This window comes from Miniopterus schreibersii (genome assembly GCF_964146895.1).
Source record: "Miniopterus schreibersii genome assembly, chromosome: 18".
Taxonomy (NCBI): domain Eukaryota; kingdom Metazoa; phylum Chordata; class Mammalia; order Chiroptera; family Miniopteridae; genus Miniopterus; species Miniopterus schreibersii.
The window spans coordinates 18,305,028-18,325,567 of NC_138121.1; the positions used below are offsets into that span (position 1 = coordinate 18,305,028).

Below are 20,540 nucleotides of genomic sequence, written 5' to 3' on the forward strand. Positions count from 1 at the left end.
CACGTACCTCGGTTGCAGGCTCGATCCCCTGACCGGTTGGTGCTGGAGCGGGAGGCAACCAGTTGATATGTCTCTCTCACATCAGTGTTTCTATCTTTCTCTCCCTCCCTCTTCTACTCTCTCTGAAAAGCAATGGAGAAAATATCCTCTGGTGAGGATTAAAATATATACACACACACACATACATATATTTATACATATTCCTATCATATCCCCTTCATGATTCCCACTGCGTGTTATGTGGTTCAGGCTCTATGCACCTGGGTTTTGCTTTTACTGAAGGCTTTCCCTCACCCCAACAGGTTTTGGACACAGACAATCTTGTTGGAGTTGTTCAAATTGAAAACATCCTGGTCCTTGCAGAGTCCTATGACATTGCCTTGGACATCACCTTCCCCAAAGGTCTGTCAACTGCTTCAAGAAAAGGGTGTTTAGCAATCATATCTTTTAATGCAGTGTAGTTCTTGTGAATAGGAAGACTGTTGGTTGTTGGAGGCCGGGTAGAATTTCAGTAGATAGTAACGCAAGCCCCGGAGTGATGTTAACAACATTAGTACGAATCTCAGTTTCTCCAAATGGAGAAGATGGTGGGGGTAGGAGTCATAAATACAAGAAATATGTTTTTATTACTGGAAGTTTTAGTTAGTGGGAAACATAAAAAGAAGGACGGTGGTCCTAGGATGGAAGCCAGAGGGAGCCGCCCCGTTGAATTGGGTGCAAGAGCAGCATCTGTTGTTTACTAGGACTCGATTATAAGAGGTTTTCCAAGCCACAGTGTTTTCAGATAACAAATTCTCTGAAATTGTCATCGTGGATTTTCCATGTGAACTTCAGTAGGAAGTTGCCCTGCTTCTCGCACCCATGCCCACTCACCCCTCTTCATTCCGGCCCCTGGCCTCTGCAGGAGCGGAAGGAGGCCTTGATTTTGGGACTGTGAGGGTTATGGAGGAGATGAAGCAGATCCTGCAGCTGAAGAACCGTGGAAAATACGAGATCTTGTTCAGGTAACCTGAAAGCCATCGGGCATGTGGTTGTCATTGTCCACTCATGGGGAGAAGAATTTGTCTGGGAGATTAAAAAAAAATGATTGAGGCAATCATAAGAAACATCTCTGCTTTTAGCCTCTCCTGGTTTCAATGAATGGAATTCCAAGTGCTAAGAGAGCAGAGATTCTCACACTGCTCTAAACTCTGTGACTTTATAGAGGCCCTTAAGGGCCCTCTGAATGCACCTGGAGCCTGGGGGATGGGGAGGGATGAGGAGGAAGGAGGGGTGGGGAGGGAGGGAGGAGGGAGGGATGAATTAATGTAGTAGGTCCTCATCTGACATCAAGTGTCCCTGTTGGACAGGGATGTCTTGCAAGGGCACCCCTTGACCACAGGCTAGAGATGGCTGTCTTTGCCTCAAACATCACTCTCTGGCCTGGTCAATCCTGGCTAAGGAGGGATGGTCACAGAGTTCAACGCACAGTGACCACCACTAGGCAAAGTAGTTAAACAGGGCCAGAGACATGGCAGGCACTTAACAGCTTAGAGTCCGCTCTCTAGTATTTTGGGTTCCCTGGATAATGATTTATGCTGACCTTTATTCTTGGCTTTCAGCTTTTCTGTGGACTCTGTAGGGGTTTCAGTGGCCAATCTAAGTTCTATGATCTCGTTCCAACCCAAGAAGGGCTCACTGACCACAACAGAAAAGCCCACAAATGTGCAGGTGTTCTTCCGCGCCAAGAAGGAAGTGAGGATAGAGCACCAGCCGGTCCTGCGCTGTCAGGTGAGAGAGCTCAGAGGGAGGACTCAGCAGCGGGACTGTAGGACTCACGTTAAAAGGAAGAGAACATGCCTAACCCATGCTCCAGGTGGGGACAGGGAGGGCTGGCCTGGGTGGCAACCAGAGAGGATGAACCAGGGTTTGGTCCCCAGCTAGTAGACACAGGTAAGTCAGGTGGGAGGCATGCAAAGTCATCAGAAACTGAGAGCACCGGAAAGGAAGCGTGGACCCTTGTCTTCGGGGAGCACCTGAGACAAGAAAGCTGAGGTTAGTCATCAAGTGCAGAGAAAGAGTGGACAGGAGGCAAAGTTGGTCTTTGTCAGCAGTTTTCAGCGGGTGAGCCGCAAGAATTTTTAAAACATGCAACACCTGACTATTTAGTCGGGGGCACTGACCTCTCTTCTGTTAGATTGCCAAATAAAAAATGACAACAGCCAACACAACAATAGCCGTCCAGTGTGAATGAATCAAAATTATACCTATTTTTTGTCAGATGGGCAAAAAATATGTTTTTTGGTGTGCCACAGGATTTTAGTAATTAATTTATAAGTGCCATGAGATGGAAAAGGTTGAAAATTGCTGGTCTATGTTGATCCATGGCTGGTACATAGTAAGTTTTATGTTATTATTTGCTAATATTGTCGATGCAGTACTACAAAGAGAATGAAAGGAACTTGGCTTCATGTCAATGACAAAAATAGGGAATGAATTAGTCATTGGAATCATGGAGTTATGCCAGTAGCTGACGCCTTCCCAATCCTTCTTCCCTTTCTAGATCATTGAACCCAATATCACAGAAGGAGGTGAAACCATTGCCAGCATCCCAATTAAGTTTTCTGTGAATGCAGTGTTCTCTAAATACAGCATCAGCCCCTCCTCCATCATCAACTTTGGGGCTCTGATCTGTGGCACTCGTAAAAGCGCCACCTTCACCATAGAAAATCAAGGTGTTACTGACTTCAAGTATGGCCTTTATAGGCTGACAGGGGAGAGCTCCGTTCTTCAAAAGAAAGCGTAAGACAAGCATTTGCTTGACTCATTCCATTCCCTTGTTAATTACTACTTTATATTTTACAAAGAGCTTTCATATATTTTATCTAAATTCACCCAATTCACTGTTGTGGGTGAGGTCATTAAGAAATGACTCATCCACCCTGGCTGGGTGGCTCAGTTGGCTGGAGCATAGTCCCATACACCAAAAGGTAGCTGGTTCAATTCCTGGTCAGGGTAGATACCCAGGTTGTGGGTTCAATCCCTGGTCCGGGTGCATGCAGGAGGCAACCGATCAATGTTCTCTCTCTCTCCCTTCTTTCCTTTCTCTAAAAAAAAAAAAAAAAGAAAAGAAAAAATGACTCATCTGAGATTATGCAAGAAATCACATGCTTTCTAATTAATTGACTTTCTAATTAATTTAAAATTTTTTATTAATTAATTTAAAGTTGAATTTCTAATAAATTGTTTTAAATCAGGTACACATATAGCTTTATATTGTTTGTAGTCATTTTATACCTTTGTGGAGATCCTCTTTCATTTTGACAAAGTTTGAATGTATTAAGAGATTTTTTTTGTTGTTAAACTGTCTAAAGTCTCTTTCTTCCTAATTTAATTTCAACCTAATTTTTTACTTATTTTATAATAATTTTATCATCTTTATTTAGAGATATTATAATATAATTGTGTTTTGCTTTACATTGTTTTTCATTTATTTTTCAGTTTAGCATGCACAAACTCACGCAAAACACTCAGTAGAGGATAGGACTTCAGTTGTTCTGGTCATTAAGCAAGCAAATGCTCAATTATATAAATCTCTCAGAAGTTTAAGATTGCACCTCAAATACACCGGAATATTTTAGGGAAACTAGCCTTTAAGCAAACTAGTTACTGGGTAAACTAGCATCAGGCGACGTGAACAGTTACCAAAACCTGTGTTTGTGCTATTGCTTAAACTAAGCCTTAAAGGCACCATGACTTTAAATGTGAAGAAAAGGGACAGAGTTTCATCTATTTGCCATTTCATTTTTTTAAGTGAGAACAGGTAAAAGATTTGCTGTCTACAAATAATTTCTACACACTGCTTTCCAATGAACTCAAGTAAACATTTAAAAATTATTACTCTCTTGCAGTAATTTTCAATGTCCTTATGAATCATATGTACTGCATCATTTTCTCACAATTGTTAAATGAGTTTGGCAAATGATGAATGCTGACTATACTACTGCAATTCCCTCTTAGGCAAAGAAGGGCCCTTCCCCCATTCCTAGGAGAAGGGACCTTGCAAGCAGACAGACAGGTGGTGTTTAATGTCACCACCCCAACCTAAGGGTGTACTCTTGCCTCTTTGATCAGAATCAGCAGCCACAGTAGGCACGGAAGATCCCGGGAAAGTGAGAGCTTCTTCAAGGCCGGCCCTTCCAGATCAACCAAGTACTCTGAGACTGTTCAGAAAGAAATAAACATCACTAGCCAGGTAAGGCCCCTTTCCCTTGTTCACAGAAACTCTGTAAGGCCACCTTCCAACTAGTTCTTGCAACAGATACCTTCCTAGGACAGCAGGATTTGAATCTACTGCGGCAGGCATGTTACATGGTTATACCGAAACATCACTTTCATTTCAAGGTGTTATGACTTTTAATTTGGATATCCTCTTTTGTTTTAAAACTTTCATTGGCTCCTCACTGCCTTAAAATTAAATTTCAACTCTTCATATATATTGTAATTAACAATCTTTTGCTTAAAAGAAACAGAGGCCCATTTAGACTGGCTTAAATAAAAGGAGATTCGAAGACACCTGCTTCTAGTAAGATGGAGTAGATATACTTTTCCCTGTTCCTCCCAACCAAGTACAACCAAACCCCCTGGACATTATGTATAAAACAGGTGGAAAGGAAAAAATCAGACCAGCTAGGGTCTTTGGGACCCAATGAACATCATGGTGGTGAGTTCCCTGAGTTTTCTTTCTGCCTCATATATCTCATCTGGGTGCTGAAGGAGCTGGCAACCCAGAAACATCACCAGACACAGACCAAAATAAAGCCCCAACGAAAGCCTGCTCCCGCTAGCCAAAGGACCAGGAAAAGAGCAGCCTAGCAAGAGAGAAAACTTCAGTTAAGAACTGTTCTATTACAGTCAAACAGGACAGATAATCTATGATCCTACCCCACCATTGCTAGCAAAGGGCAGTGGGAAGAGTTTTGGCACATCCAGGCTATAATGAGAAGCCCCAAGCCCCTGCCAGAGGGGTGTCCTGAGAACACCCAGTGGGTAGCCAGGAGTTTCATTACCCCCCAGCACCTCCACCATTGTTAGTGGAGACACCACATGGGAACCTTGAGTTTCACCTCAACCCAGTGGGAATGAGATGTTCCTCCCCCTCCAGTGGACCCCCCTCATCAACAGGAGAGTAAGGAAGCATCCCCCCCCCCCTCCTTGCCAGGGAGGGATCAGTTGAGGACTAGTGGGGAGCCAGAAGTCCTGCCCCTGCCCGGTAGAAATGAGAAGCCTGATGGGGACTCTGGATTACCTCCCCGCCTGGAAGTGATGAGCAGTGCCCCCGCTTCCCCTGACAGAGTGGTGCCAGAGAAAGCCGGGTCAAAGAGGTGTAAATAAAATTCAGAGTCTCACAATACCCAAAATGTCAGGGTTTCAACTGAAACTCATTTGTCGTACCAAGAACCAGGAAGATCTCAGTTTGAATGAAAATAGACAAGCAATAGATGCCAACACTGAGATGACAGAGATGGTAGAATTATCTGACAAAGACATACAAGCAGCCAACATAAACATGCTTCAGAGAGCAATTACAAACACACTTGGAACATCTGAAAACACAGTATGACTCAGCAAAGAAAGAGAAGCCATAAAGAAGAACCACATGGAAATTTGGGAAGTGAAAAACATGAATAAGCAAAATGTAAAATGTAATGAAGGGGTTCGACAACAGAATGCAGGGGAGATTCCCACCCGTGTAAGTTATACGATGTGGAACATGTCTGTCCCCCAACCCCCCACTCAGTCATGATTGGTCAAAACAAAAGGAGTGATCTCTGTGCTTCATCTGAGACCTTGCTGAGAAAGAAGCACTGAGAGAGCCCATCCCTGAAGAACCCCCAGGCCCTCCCTTCCTCCCAGAGAAGAGCTGGGGCCCAGAGAAAGCCTCTGGGGGAGCTCCCACCAGTCCCTCTGGACACCATCTCACAACCCTGGTAGAAGGGCTCGGACTCTGTCACCCCCTCTGCCTCCACCCCTCCTGCAATCCCACTGTTTCTTGCAGACTCGCTATAGCCATGGCATGTTCACCGTGTACCCTGGGTTTGGCTCCATCTCTCCCGGAGGATTACAGACCATCACCGTCGACTGTGTGGCTGACCCTGTGGGAAAGTGTGAGGAGTTTATAGCGATCGATATCTCGGACCGAGACCCAAGAGACCACCCTGCTGGCATTCCTTACACCCTATTGGCTGAAGCCTGTCTACCAGGTACGCAGCACTCAGATGGGACAACACCCCTTCAAAAACTTTCCCCTCTAACAGCCCCCCACCCTATGCACATGTCTAGCAAACGTGTCTGGGCTGCTGCCTTTGGGGCCTTAGAACTCCCTCTAGTGTCTTCAGCCATATTTTTCCCTCAAGACTTACAAGGCATGCACACCTAGAAGGGGGTGGTCAGCTTTCAACTCCTAGTCTTCCTGAGTTGGGTCTGGGATCCTCAGAGGACTGTTGTTCTCTGGGAATCGTGATGTGATGGGATATGGCACAAGTCCCAGGAACACGGAATCCTGCTCATGTCCAGCTCACTCCCTGCGGGCAACACCTGCCGAGAGAACAGTGTCAGCGGCTGAGCATGCTATGATTTTAACCCAGCAAGATGAGGCACAGAGAGAACTTTTGCTTTGGCTATAGGCACCCTGCAGCCTCGCGCCAAAGTGAGCCAGATGCCTCCTTCTTTCTTAAGCCCACCCCAGATCCCTCCTTGCCATGGGGAGGACAGGTGGTTGGGGTCTGGCGACCCACCAGAGCAGTACAAAAGAAGTTAGAATGTGTCCTGTCACTCGCAGCCTACCTCTCCGACTGTCCTTTGTCAGAATCCAGACTTCCCAATGAGGAATTAGGGGAAGCAGGGACTGGGCTGTCAGGCTGCGTCTCAGTCTCCCCTCCACTCCCCAGCCTTCGTGACTGACAACAATGCCTCAATATTTGAGGAGCACCAGATCTGTAGCAGCGCCAACCTGTCCAGCACCCTGCAGGCCACAGAGAGCAGGGGACTGTTTGTGGAGGATGAGAACAAGTTCATCTTCAGCAACGTGCTGGTGGGCCAGCAGGTCAAGGCTCGATTCAAGATCAGCAACGTGGGCAAGATCACCTGCGACGTGAACATTGTGGTTAAGCCTATCTCCAACAAGGTAAGCAGCCCCTCTCGGCCCTGCCTACCGCAGTTGGCAGAAAGCCAGGAAGAGGGCTCTTGGAAGCCCCTGCTCTGGAGCCTCTCTACACGAGTGGGGATTATCTGGCACTCAGGGCCTGCTGGAAGCTGTGGGAGGGAACTGGGCAGCTTCCCCTAGGCCAGGAGCCATACATTCGTCCCAATGCCTGTCTCCTCTGGGTACCTCTGTGATGCACTAGGACACAGGAATGAGCAACACTCATCGATCAAACCCGCACTGTGTGCCTGCAGTAGAAACAGCACTGTGGGGAGAGTCAGGCTGAGTGCCAGCTCAGGCAGGCTGCCTCAGATCACACCGTCATCTGGTAAGAGAGATTCCGGGGATGTCAGATTATAAGCATAAGGCTAACTGATGAGCACTTATTAAGCCCCTGCTATATGCTAGGCGCTGTGCTAAATGATTTACACTTATTGCCTCATTTCATCCCCACAAGTTTGTATCATCAGACTTTTTTATTGTATCCCCATTTCACAGTTAGGGAAGTTGAGGCTCAGAAAAGCTAAATTCTTTCCCTAGATCCCAGAGCCTAGGGATATAGGGCTGGGTTTAAAGCCAAGCTTCATTTGCATACAAGGTAAAGAATAAGTGTCCATCTCAGGGTCTGCCAGACTTGAAACTGCGTTCCCCTCTGAGTCAGGCCGTACTGAATCCTTTTTCCTCACAGTAGAACAGAAAATTCAGGATGACAAGAGAGATGGCTGAATTAATCCGTTTCACTCACCCTTAATTTCCAATCAGATGTGCTAGTCTTATCTCAGCTGCTCAGTTCTCTGCCCCAAAGTGGAATCTTGACCCAGCAGGTCCTTGGCCCCCAGAGCAGGCATTGTTCGCATGGTTGATGGGTGTGGGGAGATCACCCAGAGGGTTGGCCTAGCCTAGAGTCAAGAAGAGAGCATGCATTGCCAGTGGACTGTGACCCACTGCAGAGGGGCAGAGTTTAGGAAACCATCTAATTTCTTTTATGACTTCCCTCGGGCCCTGGTGACATCCAGTCATTACTCTCTTACCTTATTTGGGACACAAAGGGGCAGCTTTCTTCCTATTTTGTACTAAAAACATAAAAAAGTTAGGGAACCTGATTTCTAAACAAAGATAGGTTTCTAACAGGGGGTTTGCAGACATATGCTCTCCCCCTCCCTGGTTTGCACACTATGCACTGGAAAAAGCAAAGAAACTTAGTGCCCTCAGGTTAAGAACAAGAGGAGATAGTCAGATTTGAATCCCACCTGCCTCCCAGGAGAATAAAAAATCCTTTTTAGCCATGCCAGGGGTTCCTATGGCCTCCCCAAAACACAGCCACAAGACGGAAACAGATCAAGTGCTGTGGAAGGCTGTTCTAGGTAAAGCTCTTGGAGTTACAAGGAGCAGAAACCCGCTCAGGACAGCCCAAGCAGAGGTTTGCTCCAGTGAATCAGAGACCTCAGGCAAGGTCAGGACACACCCTGCAGCCAGAGCTCTGTGAGACTGGAACTGTCACCTGAAATCCAACTTTCAGACCAGTAGGGGCTCTGTCTATCCTTCAAGGACCACAGGTTTTCACTCTTCCTGTCTCTGTTGTTCCATTCTCTAGTCTGGCTTCCATTTCAGCTCTGCATCAGCAACCCCCAGAGATCTCTGGGGATCTTAATTTAGTTCAGAGAAACAGAGAGACAGAGATGGATGCCTGACTATCCAAGATCTGGATTAGTCCATCTGTTTGAGTCAAAGATCACAGGTCTAGCCAAGTCCAGCTAGTTATTGCCGAGAGATGGGTCCCAGAGTATCTAGACTGCTCCTTCCAGAGCCATGACTGTGCAGGCAATGGAACATGTTTGCCACAGAGCTTAGAGGAGGGAGATTTCACAGCAGGGTCAATAGAGATAAACAGCAAGCCTTGTATCAATGCAAAGTAGCTAACACACGTGCTGGTTCCTGCCCCCCTTCATCAGATCATTGCCCGTATCGTCGACATTTTTGAAGTGGAACCCAACAAGATGAACATCGCCAGTCACTCACATGCCTTTGCCACGGTGTCCTTCACACCCCAGGCCATGCAGACCTACCAGTGTATCTTCGAGGCTACCTTGGATGGCGTGCCCAGGTACCAGCTCCACAGTAACCTCACACTCTATGGAATGCCATTCCTGCCATGCCAGGCTGACAGGCCTCCATCTCCCTGTTCCCTGCAGCAACCAGACCAAGAACCGAAGCCTCGTGTTTGACATCGTGGGAGAGGGGAACCTCCCTCGAGTGACCGTTGTGCGGCCAATTCTCCATAACCAATATGGAAACCCCTTGCTCCTCTTTAAGAGGCTGCTTCTTGGTCATTCAGATAAACTACCTCTCATCCTCAAGAACAACGGCTCCATCCCTGCCCAGGTACCACTGGAGGGTGAAGCGTGGGGTGGAAAGGGACAGGAATCACTCAGAAGCAAGACTTCTGACATCGAGGTCTCTGCCACCCGAAATTTACAAGGACTTCTTCTTTGATGTTCCCCATCCATTAACCTGTGTAAGACATAGGACATGCAGAGGGAAATCAGGCATGGTTTCTGTCCATGGGGGTGTCAGAAAGCAGATTACATAGTACACTAATAATTACTGTGTGAGGCAGTGTACAATGATAAACACCAAGCGTAGTGGGTAGGATTCTGGGCATTTTTGGTGTCTTCTTTATTTTTTTATGTAATGAACATTGCCTTTAAAATAAGGAAAAACAAAAGAAACCTCATTAGGGGTGGGAGATGTAACATCTATAGGGACTTCTGGTTCAGCAATTAAATTATGTTTTTATTTTACCCCCCCCCCCAAAAGGTGCTAAATTGTTTAAGGGTTATGCAAAGGACTGTAGGACTTTTGAAAATGACCTTGATCCCATCCGGGGGATCAAGGAAAATTTCACTCTAAAATGCCACTTGAGTGGCATTGAAGATGGCTGGGTTTTTAGTTGGTGGGCATGGCAGTGAGTGCATGCCCAGGTAAAGAGAGAAAACTGCAAAGACAGAGGCACAGAAGAGAAGCAGAGAAATGTAAGGTGCAAACAGGAGCTAGTAAGCACCAGCTTCATGAGAGCGTAGTGTACAGATAGAAGAGCAGTGGGAGAGAAAAACAGGAGGTACAGTAAGGGGACAACTTGTGGAGGGCTTTGGATTCTATATATATTCTAAACCCTATGGACATTATTACTATTATTGCTACTGTTGTTTATACAGTTAAGACTCATTTAGATCTACCCACATGGCTGTCATCTGTGTGTGTGCTTTTATTCCTGCATCTCCAGCTTTCCACCTGAAATCCTTTTCCTATCTACTGAGGAATACGCATTAGCATTTCTTTAATGCATGTCTGCTGGTGGCGAATTCTCCGTTTCTATTCGAAAATCTCTATTTCTCTTTCATTTTTAATATGATTTTTACTGGCTGTAGAACTCTCGGGGTTAGCGATTGTTTTCTTTCAGCAAATGGGAGAGATTCCAGTGTATTCTGGTTTCCATTGTTACTGCTGAGATGCCAGCTTTAAGGCAATCTTTTCCCTCTGACTGTGTTTAACATTTTCTCTCTGTATTTATTTTCTGCTGTTTCACTATTATGTGTCTAGGTATGGATTTCTTGTAATGTATCATTTGAAATTCACTGGGCTTCTTGATTCTGCAATTAATGTCTTAAATCAGTTTTGGAAAATTCCGAGACATGTTTAAATATTGCTTTTGTTCCATTCTGTCACATCTCTCCTTCTGGGAGGTCAATTAAACATAATTTCACCGTATTTGCCATCCATTTTTCTCTGGATTTCATTGTGCATAATTTCTTTGACCTGTCTTCAGTTTATTAACTTTCCTTTTAGCTATATCTAATCTGCTATTAAACCTTCCATTAAGTTCTTATGTCATTATACTTTTTAATTCTAGAATTTCTATTAGATTGTTTTTCAAATCTACATAATCAGTTTTTATGATTTCTAGTTTCATGCCAAAATTGTCTGACTTAGTTTTTATTTCTTGAATATAGTAATCACAGCCATCTTTCAGTATAGCCATGATAATTCCAAAATCTGGAGTCTATGGACCTGTTCCTGGTATATGCTATTTCTGCTCATTTTTGCCCATGTTATCATGTCTCCTCATGTACCTGGTTATCTTTGATCATGTGTTGGGTATTATATTTGAAAACTTATTTTTAAATAATTAGACTAAGGATGATGTTATTTTTCTTCAGAGACAATTTTCATTCGCTTCTACCTGCCATTAGAAACTTGGAACCACCTTAAACTGGTTTTAGAGCTTGAGATTTGAGATTTTCTGGCTTACATAGATGAGCAGGATTGCTATCCTTGGCAGAGCCGGTTTATATCCAGCCTACCTTTTGTCTTATTGTGCAGACCTTTGGGGTCCTAGTCTAAAGCAAACAGAGCACTCTCGTTCTTCACAGGACTTTTGCCCTCTTAGCACCAAGAGACCAGTGCAGCCTCCCACATTCCTCCTCCAGACTGACAAATGCCCCAGGTCAGAACAGCCCAGAAAGTTAGGCTGCCCTCTCTGGATTTCCACGTTCTCCCAGATCCTGGTCTGGTTACTCTTCATTATCTTCTTAGCTCTGTGATGCTTTTAAATTTTTGTTATTATTGTTGTCCTGCATTTTTTTATTGTTGTCTTGAGTCCAAGTATACTTACTATTACCCCATGTTGTTTCCTTATTATGTTGTTGTAAATGTTTTAGCATGCAGTTCACCCACTCCCCATTTTTCTAACTTAACAATTTTTGCGTATCTAGTCTCTCCGATTAACTTTAGACATCATTTCATAATGTTCCACAGAAATTTCATCAGGAATCCTATGAATTATTTGGGAAGAATTCTACTTTTAGAGTAGGCTCTCCACCAGGAGCAACATTTAGGATTCCCACCCTTTTATTTAGGTCTTTTCTATCAATATTTTTCTGTAATTCCTGTATATAGTTTCTTATTAAAGTTATTTCTAAATATGTAATGTTTTTCTCTCAGAAACTTCCTACATGATGTCAGTATTTCTTCCTTCTTTGTGTCTCACTTTTCATATTACCCTATCTTGCTTATGATGCTCATGATGGTGCCAGCATTACTATCTTCTAAAAATGTTTGCTGATATGTCATACCTAATATTAGATATATCATTTTAGCTTTTAAAATCAGATATATGGCCTCCAGTGGACTGGAAAACATACTTTTTCTCCAAGTAGGTCAGATGCCCACCTTGGTTCTCCTCTTATCTTGGTAGGCTACTCAACCTGACACTATCAGGCAACTAAAGCACTAGTACCTAGGAGATACTGGTTTTTAGAAACTCATACTCATGCCCTCCCTCACAGAATGACAAATACTCAATTCCATTTTATTAGTCTAGAGTATACTTTACAACTACCTGTCAGTAGTAGAGGCCCTGGCAACCCCACAATGACGCTACTTAGCTGAGCGATCTAGAAAGTCACCTGTACTCTCGGGGCCTCCAATTCCTCACTTGGATAACAAGAGCTGAACAAAATTTTCTTTTTCCTCTCTGGGTCTAATGTTTATTATAGCTCCCTCTTAATAAGAAACAAAAAATTGGGCACTAGGCACGATTGCTTTTTTGGAGTACTTCCCAAACAGCACAGTATCTCACTATAGACTCAAAACCCATGAGCAGCTTGTAAGTGTAACACTCAATTCCACTTTCCTTCTGCCAGCTGCATGTTGACCTGCAGGACCAACTAGAAGTCTTCTCCCTGAAAGGGAGGCCCACTACCTCCTACATCTACATCATAGAGGAAAACAAACCCCAGGCAAAAGGTAAGTTGAGGAACAGTAGCTTCTACAGAACAATGGGACCCAGTAACTGTTTTGTTAGGGGGCCAATAGGGAACCAGACAGAGTACGATGTCCAGTCTTGTCACCAATGGCCACTCTCAGCAATGTTCATTCCCACGCTAGGGCAGCTTTCCCTTGAGTCAGGGTCCTTATGGAGGCATCTTCCTTTAAATTGCTTCTAAATCACTCTTCTCTTCTCTTTGCAGCAAAGAAAGCTCACACAGCCTCCCTGGTGGTTCCTCCTGGAGACACAGCTGAATTTGACGTTGTTTTCCACGCCCAAAATGTTGGGAGAATGACAGGGATCATCCACTTGTCAGTGATCAACAATCAGTATGAGAACACAGTCATCCACATGGTGGGAGAAGGCTACGAGGACGACATCACTTTGGACAACATCCACGGGCTGGTGGCTTCCACCAGCCAGGAGGCCTTTGATATCTCAGAGGTCACCGAGGAAAAAACTATGGATGACTTGGTGGCAGGTAGGAGAAGCAGTGAGGTGTTGACAACTGTTGGCTGCTGAGTCATTTTAAATGAGAGTGGAATTTAAATAACAGATCAACTAGCTTCCTGGGAACTTAGGGCTACATCTCCTGTTCATCACCGTCTGCTCTTTCATGCCTGGCTCCGTCACTGCACTCATTCATGAGTTCCCTCAGGGAACGTTTATGGAGCATCCCTGTGCCTGCGACAGGCGCTGCGCTGAGCCCTGGAGTTCCAAAGAGTAACAGGAGTCTCTGCCTTTAGGGGGCTTATAGTTTGAGCTCAAATTCAAATTTAGCTAATAAGCAAAGTTCAAAATTCAGGCTCCAGATTAGCTAAGAACTGTTCCTGTAGTGTTCCCTGTTTATATCTGTTAGCTGGTTTATGTTGACGTCTGTTTCATCGGAACCACGTATCCTAGACATTCGAAGAGAGATGGCGGGCTTGTTTAACTAGACAGGGCGTAGGCTTGTGCCTCCTCCAGAGCATCATTCTCCACAGTCTCACTACTCAATGCACTGACCCCGACAGCATCAGCATTACCCGGGAGCTGCTTAGAAACGGGAATTTCAGACCCTACCCCAGCACCTCAGACATACTGAATCAGAATCTGCGTTTTAGCAAAATCTCTAGGTGATCCGTGTGTATATTAAAGCTTAAGACACCCTGCTCTGCCGTCTACCAAGTGCTGCAGCTTCTCTGGGTTGACTATACTCTTTGGGGTAGGAGAAAATTTACTTCATCTTCATCCCCAAAAAGCATTTGCTAAGCACCCTGAACACGTGCCTGATCATGTGCCTAATTGCTACGCAGTGAGTCATAAAAACAGTCTCACAGTTTTTCTAGGAGCGTCATTATAGCCCTGGAATGTAGCATTGTGCAGTCTGTATAACATGGGTAAAAACCAACACTCCTCACCCCTGTTTGTGGCCATAGGGTGACATCTCTCTTATCACAAGTCTAGCAGGAACCAGCAGTGAACCCTAGCTCAGAAATCAAATTGCATACCTCTAATAGGCTTGCCAGATTTAGAAGGTCAGAATTCAGGAGTCCCCATTAAATGTGAATTTCAGATAAGTGATGAATTATTTTTTAGTTTAAGTGTGTCCCAAAATATTGCATGGGACATATTTATATGAAAAATTACTCATAGTTATCTGTAATTCAAATTTAACAGGGACTCCTCCCATATTTTATTTGGCAACCCTAACCCTTGGTCATATTGTTTCAGCAAACAAATGGATTTGGGGACCTATGTTTTCTCTTGGAGGTAAGGGCCAAGGTGGATGGATGGACAGACTAACGGACGGATGGATGGATGAGTGGATGAATAAGTAGACCCCCCCCAAGGAGGGAAAGCTTACAGCTCAGGACTCTAGGTTTTTCCAATAGAACATCCGAGGAGGGGGGGTGAGGCACAATGTCTTTCAGGTGCTGCCCCCTCTGGCAGGAGCCCTAGGAGGAGGCCAGGGAGCACTCACTAGCCTTCTGCTTATATCCCCTAGCTGCTCTGGTGGACCACATTCAGTTTGGGGACTGCCACATTGGAAACAGCTATAGCGTGAGCTTCACAGTCACTAACCACAGCCAAGCGAATGTGATACGGTTTGAATGGCCTCTTTTACCTACAGTTTCCTTTTCCCCACAGGTAAGTGAAAGCCATTCACTGTTCCTGGACTCCTTTAGGCCTTAGCCAAACCCATCTGATTGTCAGTCCATTCCCGTGGGTGCACGGGATGGGATGGACCTCACTCAGACCTAGTATGGGGGACACACTGTTCATGCCCCCTCTGACCTATGAGCAGGGAATGAGTCTGCCAAGACTGTTGCTAGGCTGATGCTGAGGAATTCCATGGGTAGAGGGAAACACATCCCAGCCTTCCTATCCCAGAGTGTAGACCTGTGTCCCCCCTAGGTATGTGTTCTTTAAGCATTAGTCCTGCAAAAGTGGTTCACTAGAGGGAAAACAGGGGTGATGGTTTCTGTGGACAACTGAGATTTAGAAAATGTTTCAAGTTACATCTTTCTCTTAAACATTCCCAGTGCCCTTCAGCATACTAAAACCTAGTTAACTGGGTTTTACCTGGAATTTTCTAACCCCTTCTTTTAGCATCTCACAGGACACATTTTATGAATTGCTGACCAAAGCTCAATGTTGACCAAGGCTTAAGACAACATGGTAGCAGATCCTAGCCTCTGGCCAGGAGTTGTTTTCCATCGGTAGTTGATTTCTGAGGTCCCAGGACATTGGATACACACAGATCTATCCTCTGCCTCCAAATGTTTCAGCCACCAAATCTTCAAATGCAGAACTCTAGGGGCATAGAACAAGGAGGGTTGGGAACCTTACCTTTAAATCTTTGAGTGCTATCAGGAGGAAGCGTTGCTTCCTGAAGGGATGTGAATCATTAGTCAAAGCAGGCAGAGATAAGCGTCTTAGAGTCCATTTGGATACACTCACAAACACTGCCCCCTCACCCCACACACACACTTGTGTGTTCATACACACATATCTGTGGTCTTGGGAAGTACAAAGCTTTCTTCTTCATTCACTTTTAGAGGAGGCAGAGTTTCAGAAATATGAAAGGACTATCATATATATATGTATATATATATGTATATATATGATACATCTATGAGGTTTGTATGTGTGTGTTTATGTATGCAAAATCATAAATGATTTCCTTCTACAGACCAAATAGGATTTCCCATGTATCTGGTACACATCAGCAAGTCTCAGCCTTTATGGCCTCAGGACTCCTTTACACTTCTAAACATGATTGAGGACCCCCCCCAAAGAGCTTTTGTTTATGTGGGTTATACCTATCAATATTTACCATATTTGAAATTAAAACTGAGGATGTTTAAAAACATGCATTTATTTATTCATTTTAAAATATAATAATAAGCCCATTACATGGTTATATAAATATACTATTTTTATGAAAATGGCTAAATTTTTTAAAATATAAAAATTGTGTGGGAATAGTGGCATTATTTTGCAGTTTTATAAATCTCATTAATATCTGACCGGATAGAAGACAGCTAATTCTCATACTTGCTTCTGCATTCAATCTAATGCTATATCATATGTCACATAACCTCTAGAAGACTCGATTCCATAGTCATGAGAAAATGAGAATGAAGGCAGTCAGCATCTTAGTATTATGATGAAAATGGTTTTGACCTCGTGGACTCCTGAAAAGGTCTTGGAGACCCCAAGTGTCACCAGATCACACTGTGAGAACTACTCATGTACTGTGTGCACCCACCCATAATTTGTATAAATCATATTGATTAAGAAACACAGGTGGTTAAGAGTGTGGTACCTGGAGCCATATTGCCTGGGTCTGAATCCAGCTCTTCCACTATTAATGGTGTGACCTTGAGCAAGTCACAATTTTCCTTGTCTGTAAAGTAGGGGTAATAGCTATGCATCTCATAGGGTTGTCAGGGGGATTGGTAGAATTGCATCCAGGTTTAGAATCATGCCTGAAGCAAGTAACAGTGTGATAAATATTAGCTGCTCTTGTTTTCATGATTATATTTCTACATAAGAAGATTTTGTACAGATTTAAGACAATATCAGGCTTGAATGGTGATTTTTTTTTGCCAAACTTCTGGCCCTACCCCTTCTCTAAAATGGCACCATCAGATAGCAAGAGTCCTCAAGACTGAAATCCCAAAAATACTAATACCAGAATTTTCCCCAGACTGGCCACCTCCACCCTGGGTGTGCCAAGGACATAGTGGTGACCATGAAGTCAGACGTGCCCATCACCCTGAAGAAGATGGGGATCAAGTGCAAGCTCTCCAAGATTGTGTTTCAGCAACCCCCGGACCAAGTGTCCGACTGGGATGACCGCATGCGCACAGTCAAGTGGGTGGACGTGCCCAGAAACACCCCCGGGACTTTCACGACAAAGCGAAAAGTGAGTAGGGACTTCAAACACAAATCTGGCCAGGCCTGCCAGGCCTGGATGCCTACCGCCCTCAAATGTCACGTCGCATCATTTCCTTCTTTCATGGAAAAAAGAAAAAGCTCCCATTCCACTTGCCTTTTTAAAATATATATATATATATATTTTATTATTGACAGTATTACAGTGTCCCGCATCTCCCCACCACCACTTTACCCCCCTTGGCTCATTCCTACTCCCCACCCAGGCCTTCACCACACTATTGTCTGAGTCCATGGGCTATGCCTATAAGTATATAAGTTCTTTGGTTTATCTCTTCTCGCCCCCTCCCTGCCAGATATGTCAGTCTGTTCCATACCTCCATACCTCAGGACTTATTTTGTTGGTGAATTTATTTTGTTCATTAGATTCCACAAATAAGTGAGATCATGTGATATTTGTCTTTCTCTGACTGGCTTATTTCACTCAGCATAATACTCTCCAGGTCCATCCATGCCATGTCAAAGAGATTCTTCTTTTTTTATAGCTGCATAGTATTCCATTGCCATTCCACTTGACTTTGATTTCAAAAGTGACAAACTGAATGTCCAAGCATGCCACCTGCCATCCATAGTACACGTACCGCAAGAACCACACTCCCTGATTGGGAGAGCTTTGGATTAAGTCTTGATATCTCGTTGAGCAAGTCCTCCCACCTTTTTCCTCAACAATGTCACGGCTAGTCTTGGGGTTGTTTCCTTTTTCCCTCGGGTGTCCAGAATGAGATGGGTTATGGACAGAATCTCATCTCTGGCCCATGCATGCGCCTCTTTTAGGTATTCCTTGGTTGGATTCCTTATAATAATATAAGCAAAGATGAACCCACGCCCAGCACAGGAAGGAGAACATGGATTACCTACCTGTGTGGTCCTCAGCCATCTGTCCCCCTGCCCCCCCGAGGAGATCAGGATCCTGAATCTTTTTTGCTCAGTCCCTTGATTTTTGTCTTTTGTTTCTTTTTTAACCGATGCATTCTAACAGGCATAACATTTAGTTGTAGTTTTTAACTTTTTTTTAAGGCTGTTGCGTGTGCTTATCCATATTGTTGCATGAGGCTACAGTACACTCATTTCACTGCTATATAAAATTCCTTTATTATTTACCATCCATTCTTTGAAAAGTTACTCGGGGTTTCACTGCTATGGACAGTGTTTCTGTGAGCATTAGTGTTCACGTCACAGTGTATTCATTTGCAAGAGTTTATATTTCCAGAAGCGGAATTGCTGAATCACAGCATATGCGAATGTTCAACTTTCCAGGATAACTCCCAAATGTTTTCCAAAATGCTGTACCTATTTATGCCTCTACAGCAAAGAGGCATTCTCTCCAACATTCGGCGTTGTCAGACTTTTTTATCTTTATCGTTGAAATGACAGAAAATAGTTTTGTTTGGGGCCTACTTTGCATTTCCCTGATCGCTAAATAAAGTTGAATGCTTCTTCATGTCATTATTGGCCATGCAAGTTATCTCTTATATAAATGCCTTTTGCCCATTTTTCAATTACGATGCTTGTCTTTTATATGAGTTATTTTATTTTTTATAAACTCTACGGTTCCTATTATTTGTCTGCAAACGTCTTCACCAAACTTCAGCTTATCTTTTCACTTTCTTTAATATGTCTTTTCATGAAAAAAAAAATGTTCATCTCTCCTTTTATAATTATTTCTTTTTGTGTCTTGTTTTTAAAACCCTTCCCTAACTGGGAAGAAATATAGTCACTTTTTTCCCTTATCTTGTTTTTTACATTTAAGAGGTTTGCTTTTGATATTTAAGCCCATGACTCACCTGGGTTTTATGGTATGAGGCAAGGATCCAATTTTATATTTTCGCATCTAGATAACTAATCTTGCCAAGTCCCTGCTTTGTTTAGCCCTTCCGTTGTGATCTGCCATGACTCCCTTGTCATCTAAATTGTACATGTGCCTAAATGTTTCTTGTCTCTACAGTCTACTTTATTGCCAGTTTTTCTGTCCCTGTGCCAGTTTTACGCTGCTTTAATTTCTGTAGCTTCATAATCAGCCTGGATATCTGGAAGGGAAGTCCCTCTTCTATACTGTTTTGTCCTGTTTAGTTACTCTTGGCCCTTTATTTTTCTATATAATTTTGGAATCCATTTACCAAGTACAGTTGACCCTTGAAAAACACTGGTTTGAACTGTGTGGGTCCACTTATAACAATATATATGATGGATTTTTTTTAGTAAATACTGTTAATATATTTTCTCTTCCTTATGATTTTTCTTAACATTTTTTCTCTAGCTTGCATTATGGTAAGAATACAGTATATAATAGATATAGCATATAAAATATGTGTTAATTGACTTTAATGTTAGCAGTAAGGCTTCTGCTCAACAGTAGGCTATTAGTAGTTAAGTTTTGGAGAGTCAAAGTTATACATGGATTTTCGATTGCATGGAGTTCGGTGCCTCTAACCCCCATGTTGTTCAAGGGTCAACTTTACTATGAAAACTCTGATGGAAAATTGATTGGAATTGGATTGCATCTATAAGTCAGTTTAGGGAGAATTGACAATTTTATAATATTAATTTGTCCTTTCCATTAGCAAGGTATGTCACTCTATTTAGGTCTTTAAGAGTTTTTTACTACCATTTGGCCTCTTTAATAGTATTAGGACTCTTCAGGTTTTTTTATTTGTTCTGGGGCCAATTTTATTAAATTATTTTTCTAGGAATTTGCCCTTCAAGTAAGTTTTTATATGTATTTTCATAAAATTACTCATAATATTTTCTTACCATACATTTAAATCTGTAGGATTGATAATAATGTCCCCCTTTTCGTTTCTGATACTGGTTATTTGTGTGTGTGTGTTTTTCTTGATTGATCTCACCGAAAGTTTTTAAAATCTTTCCAAGTAACTTTTGGCTTTGTTGGTCCTTTCTGTTTTAGATTTCTTTTCTATTTTATTAATATCTGTTCTTATCTTTATGATTTCCTTTCTTCTACCTTCCTTGGAGTCCGTCTGACCCCAAACTCATGTCTGTGCAGTCCTAATGCCCTCAGTAATTCCTCGTTTCCTTTCCCATTTACGAGTTATTTTAGGTTTGCCTTAATCCTTTATTCTGGAACTC

General features: G+C 43.3%; 1 protein-coding gene across 1 annotated transcript in view; it reads left to right on the plus strand.

The window, feature by feature from the left end:
- The window catches only part of HYDIN (HYDIN axonemal central pair apparatus protein), a 253,955-nt gene that overhangs the window by 198,957 nt on the left and 34,458 nt on the right, over positions 1-20,540 (plus strand). Inside the window, exons 53-65 of the mRNA XM_081119804.1 lie at positions 303-402; positions 905-1,004; positions 1,602-1,770; positions 2,543-2,781; positions 4,114-4,234; positions 6,038-6,242; positions 6,930-7,165; positions 9,136-9,287; positions 9,376-9,565; positions 12,886-12,988; positions 13,213-13,491; positions 14,998-15,140; positions 17,206-17,424. Coding sequence (XP_080975930.1) covers positions 303-402; positions 905-1,004; positions 1,602-1,770; positions 2,543-2,781; positions 4,114-4,234; positions 6,038-6,242; positions 6,930-7,165; positions 9,136-9,287; positions 9,376-9,565; positions 12,886-12,988; positions 13,213-13,491; positions 14,998-15,140; positions 17,206-17,424 — 2,256 coding nt within the window. The remainder of the gene's footprint in view (positions 1-302; positions 403-904; positions 1,005-1,601; positions 1,771-2,542; positions 2,782-4,113; positions 4,235-6,037; positions 6,243-6,929; positions 7,166-9,135; positions 9,288-9,375; positions 9,566-12,885; positions 12,989-13,212; positions 13,492-14,997; positions 15,141-17,205; positions 17,425-20,540) is intronic.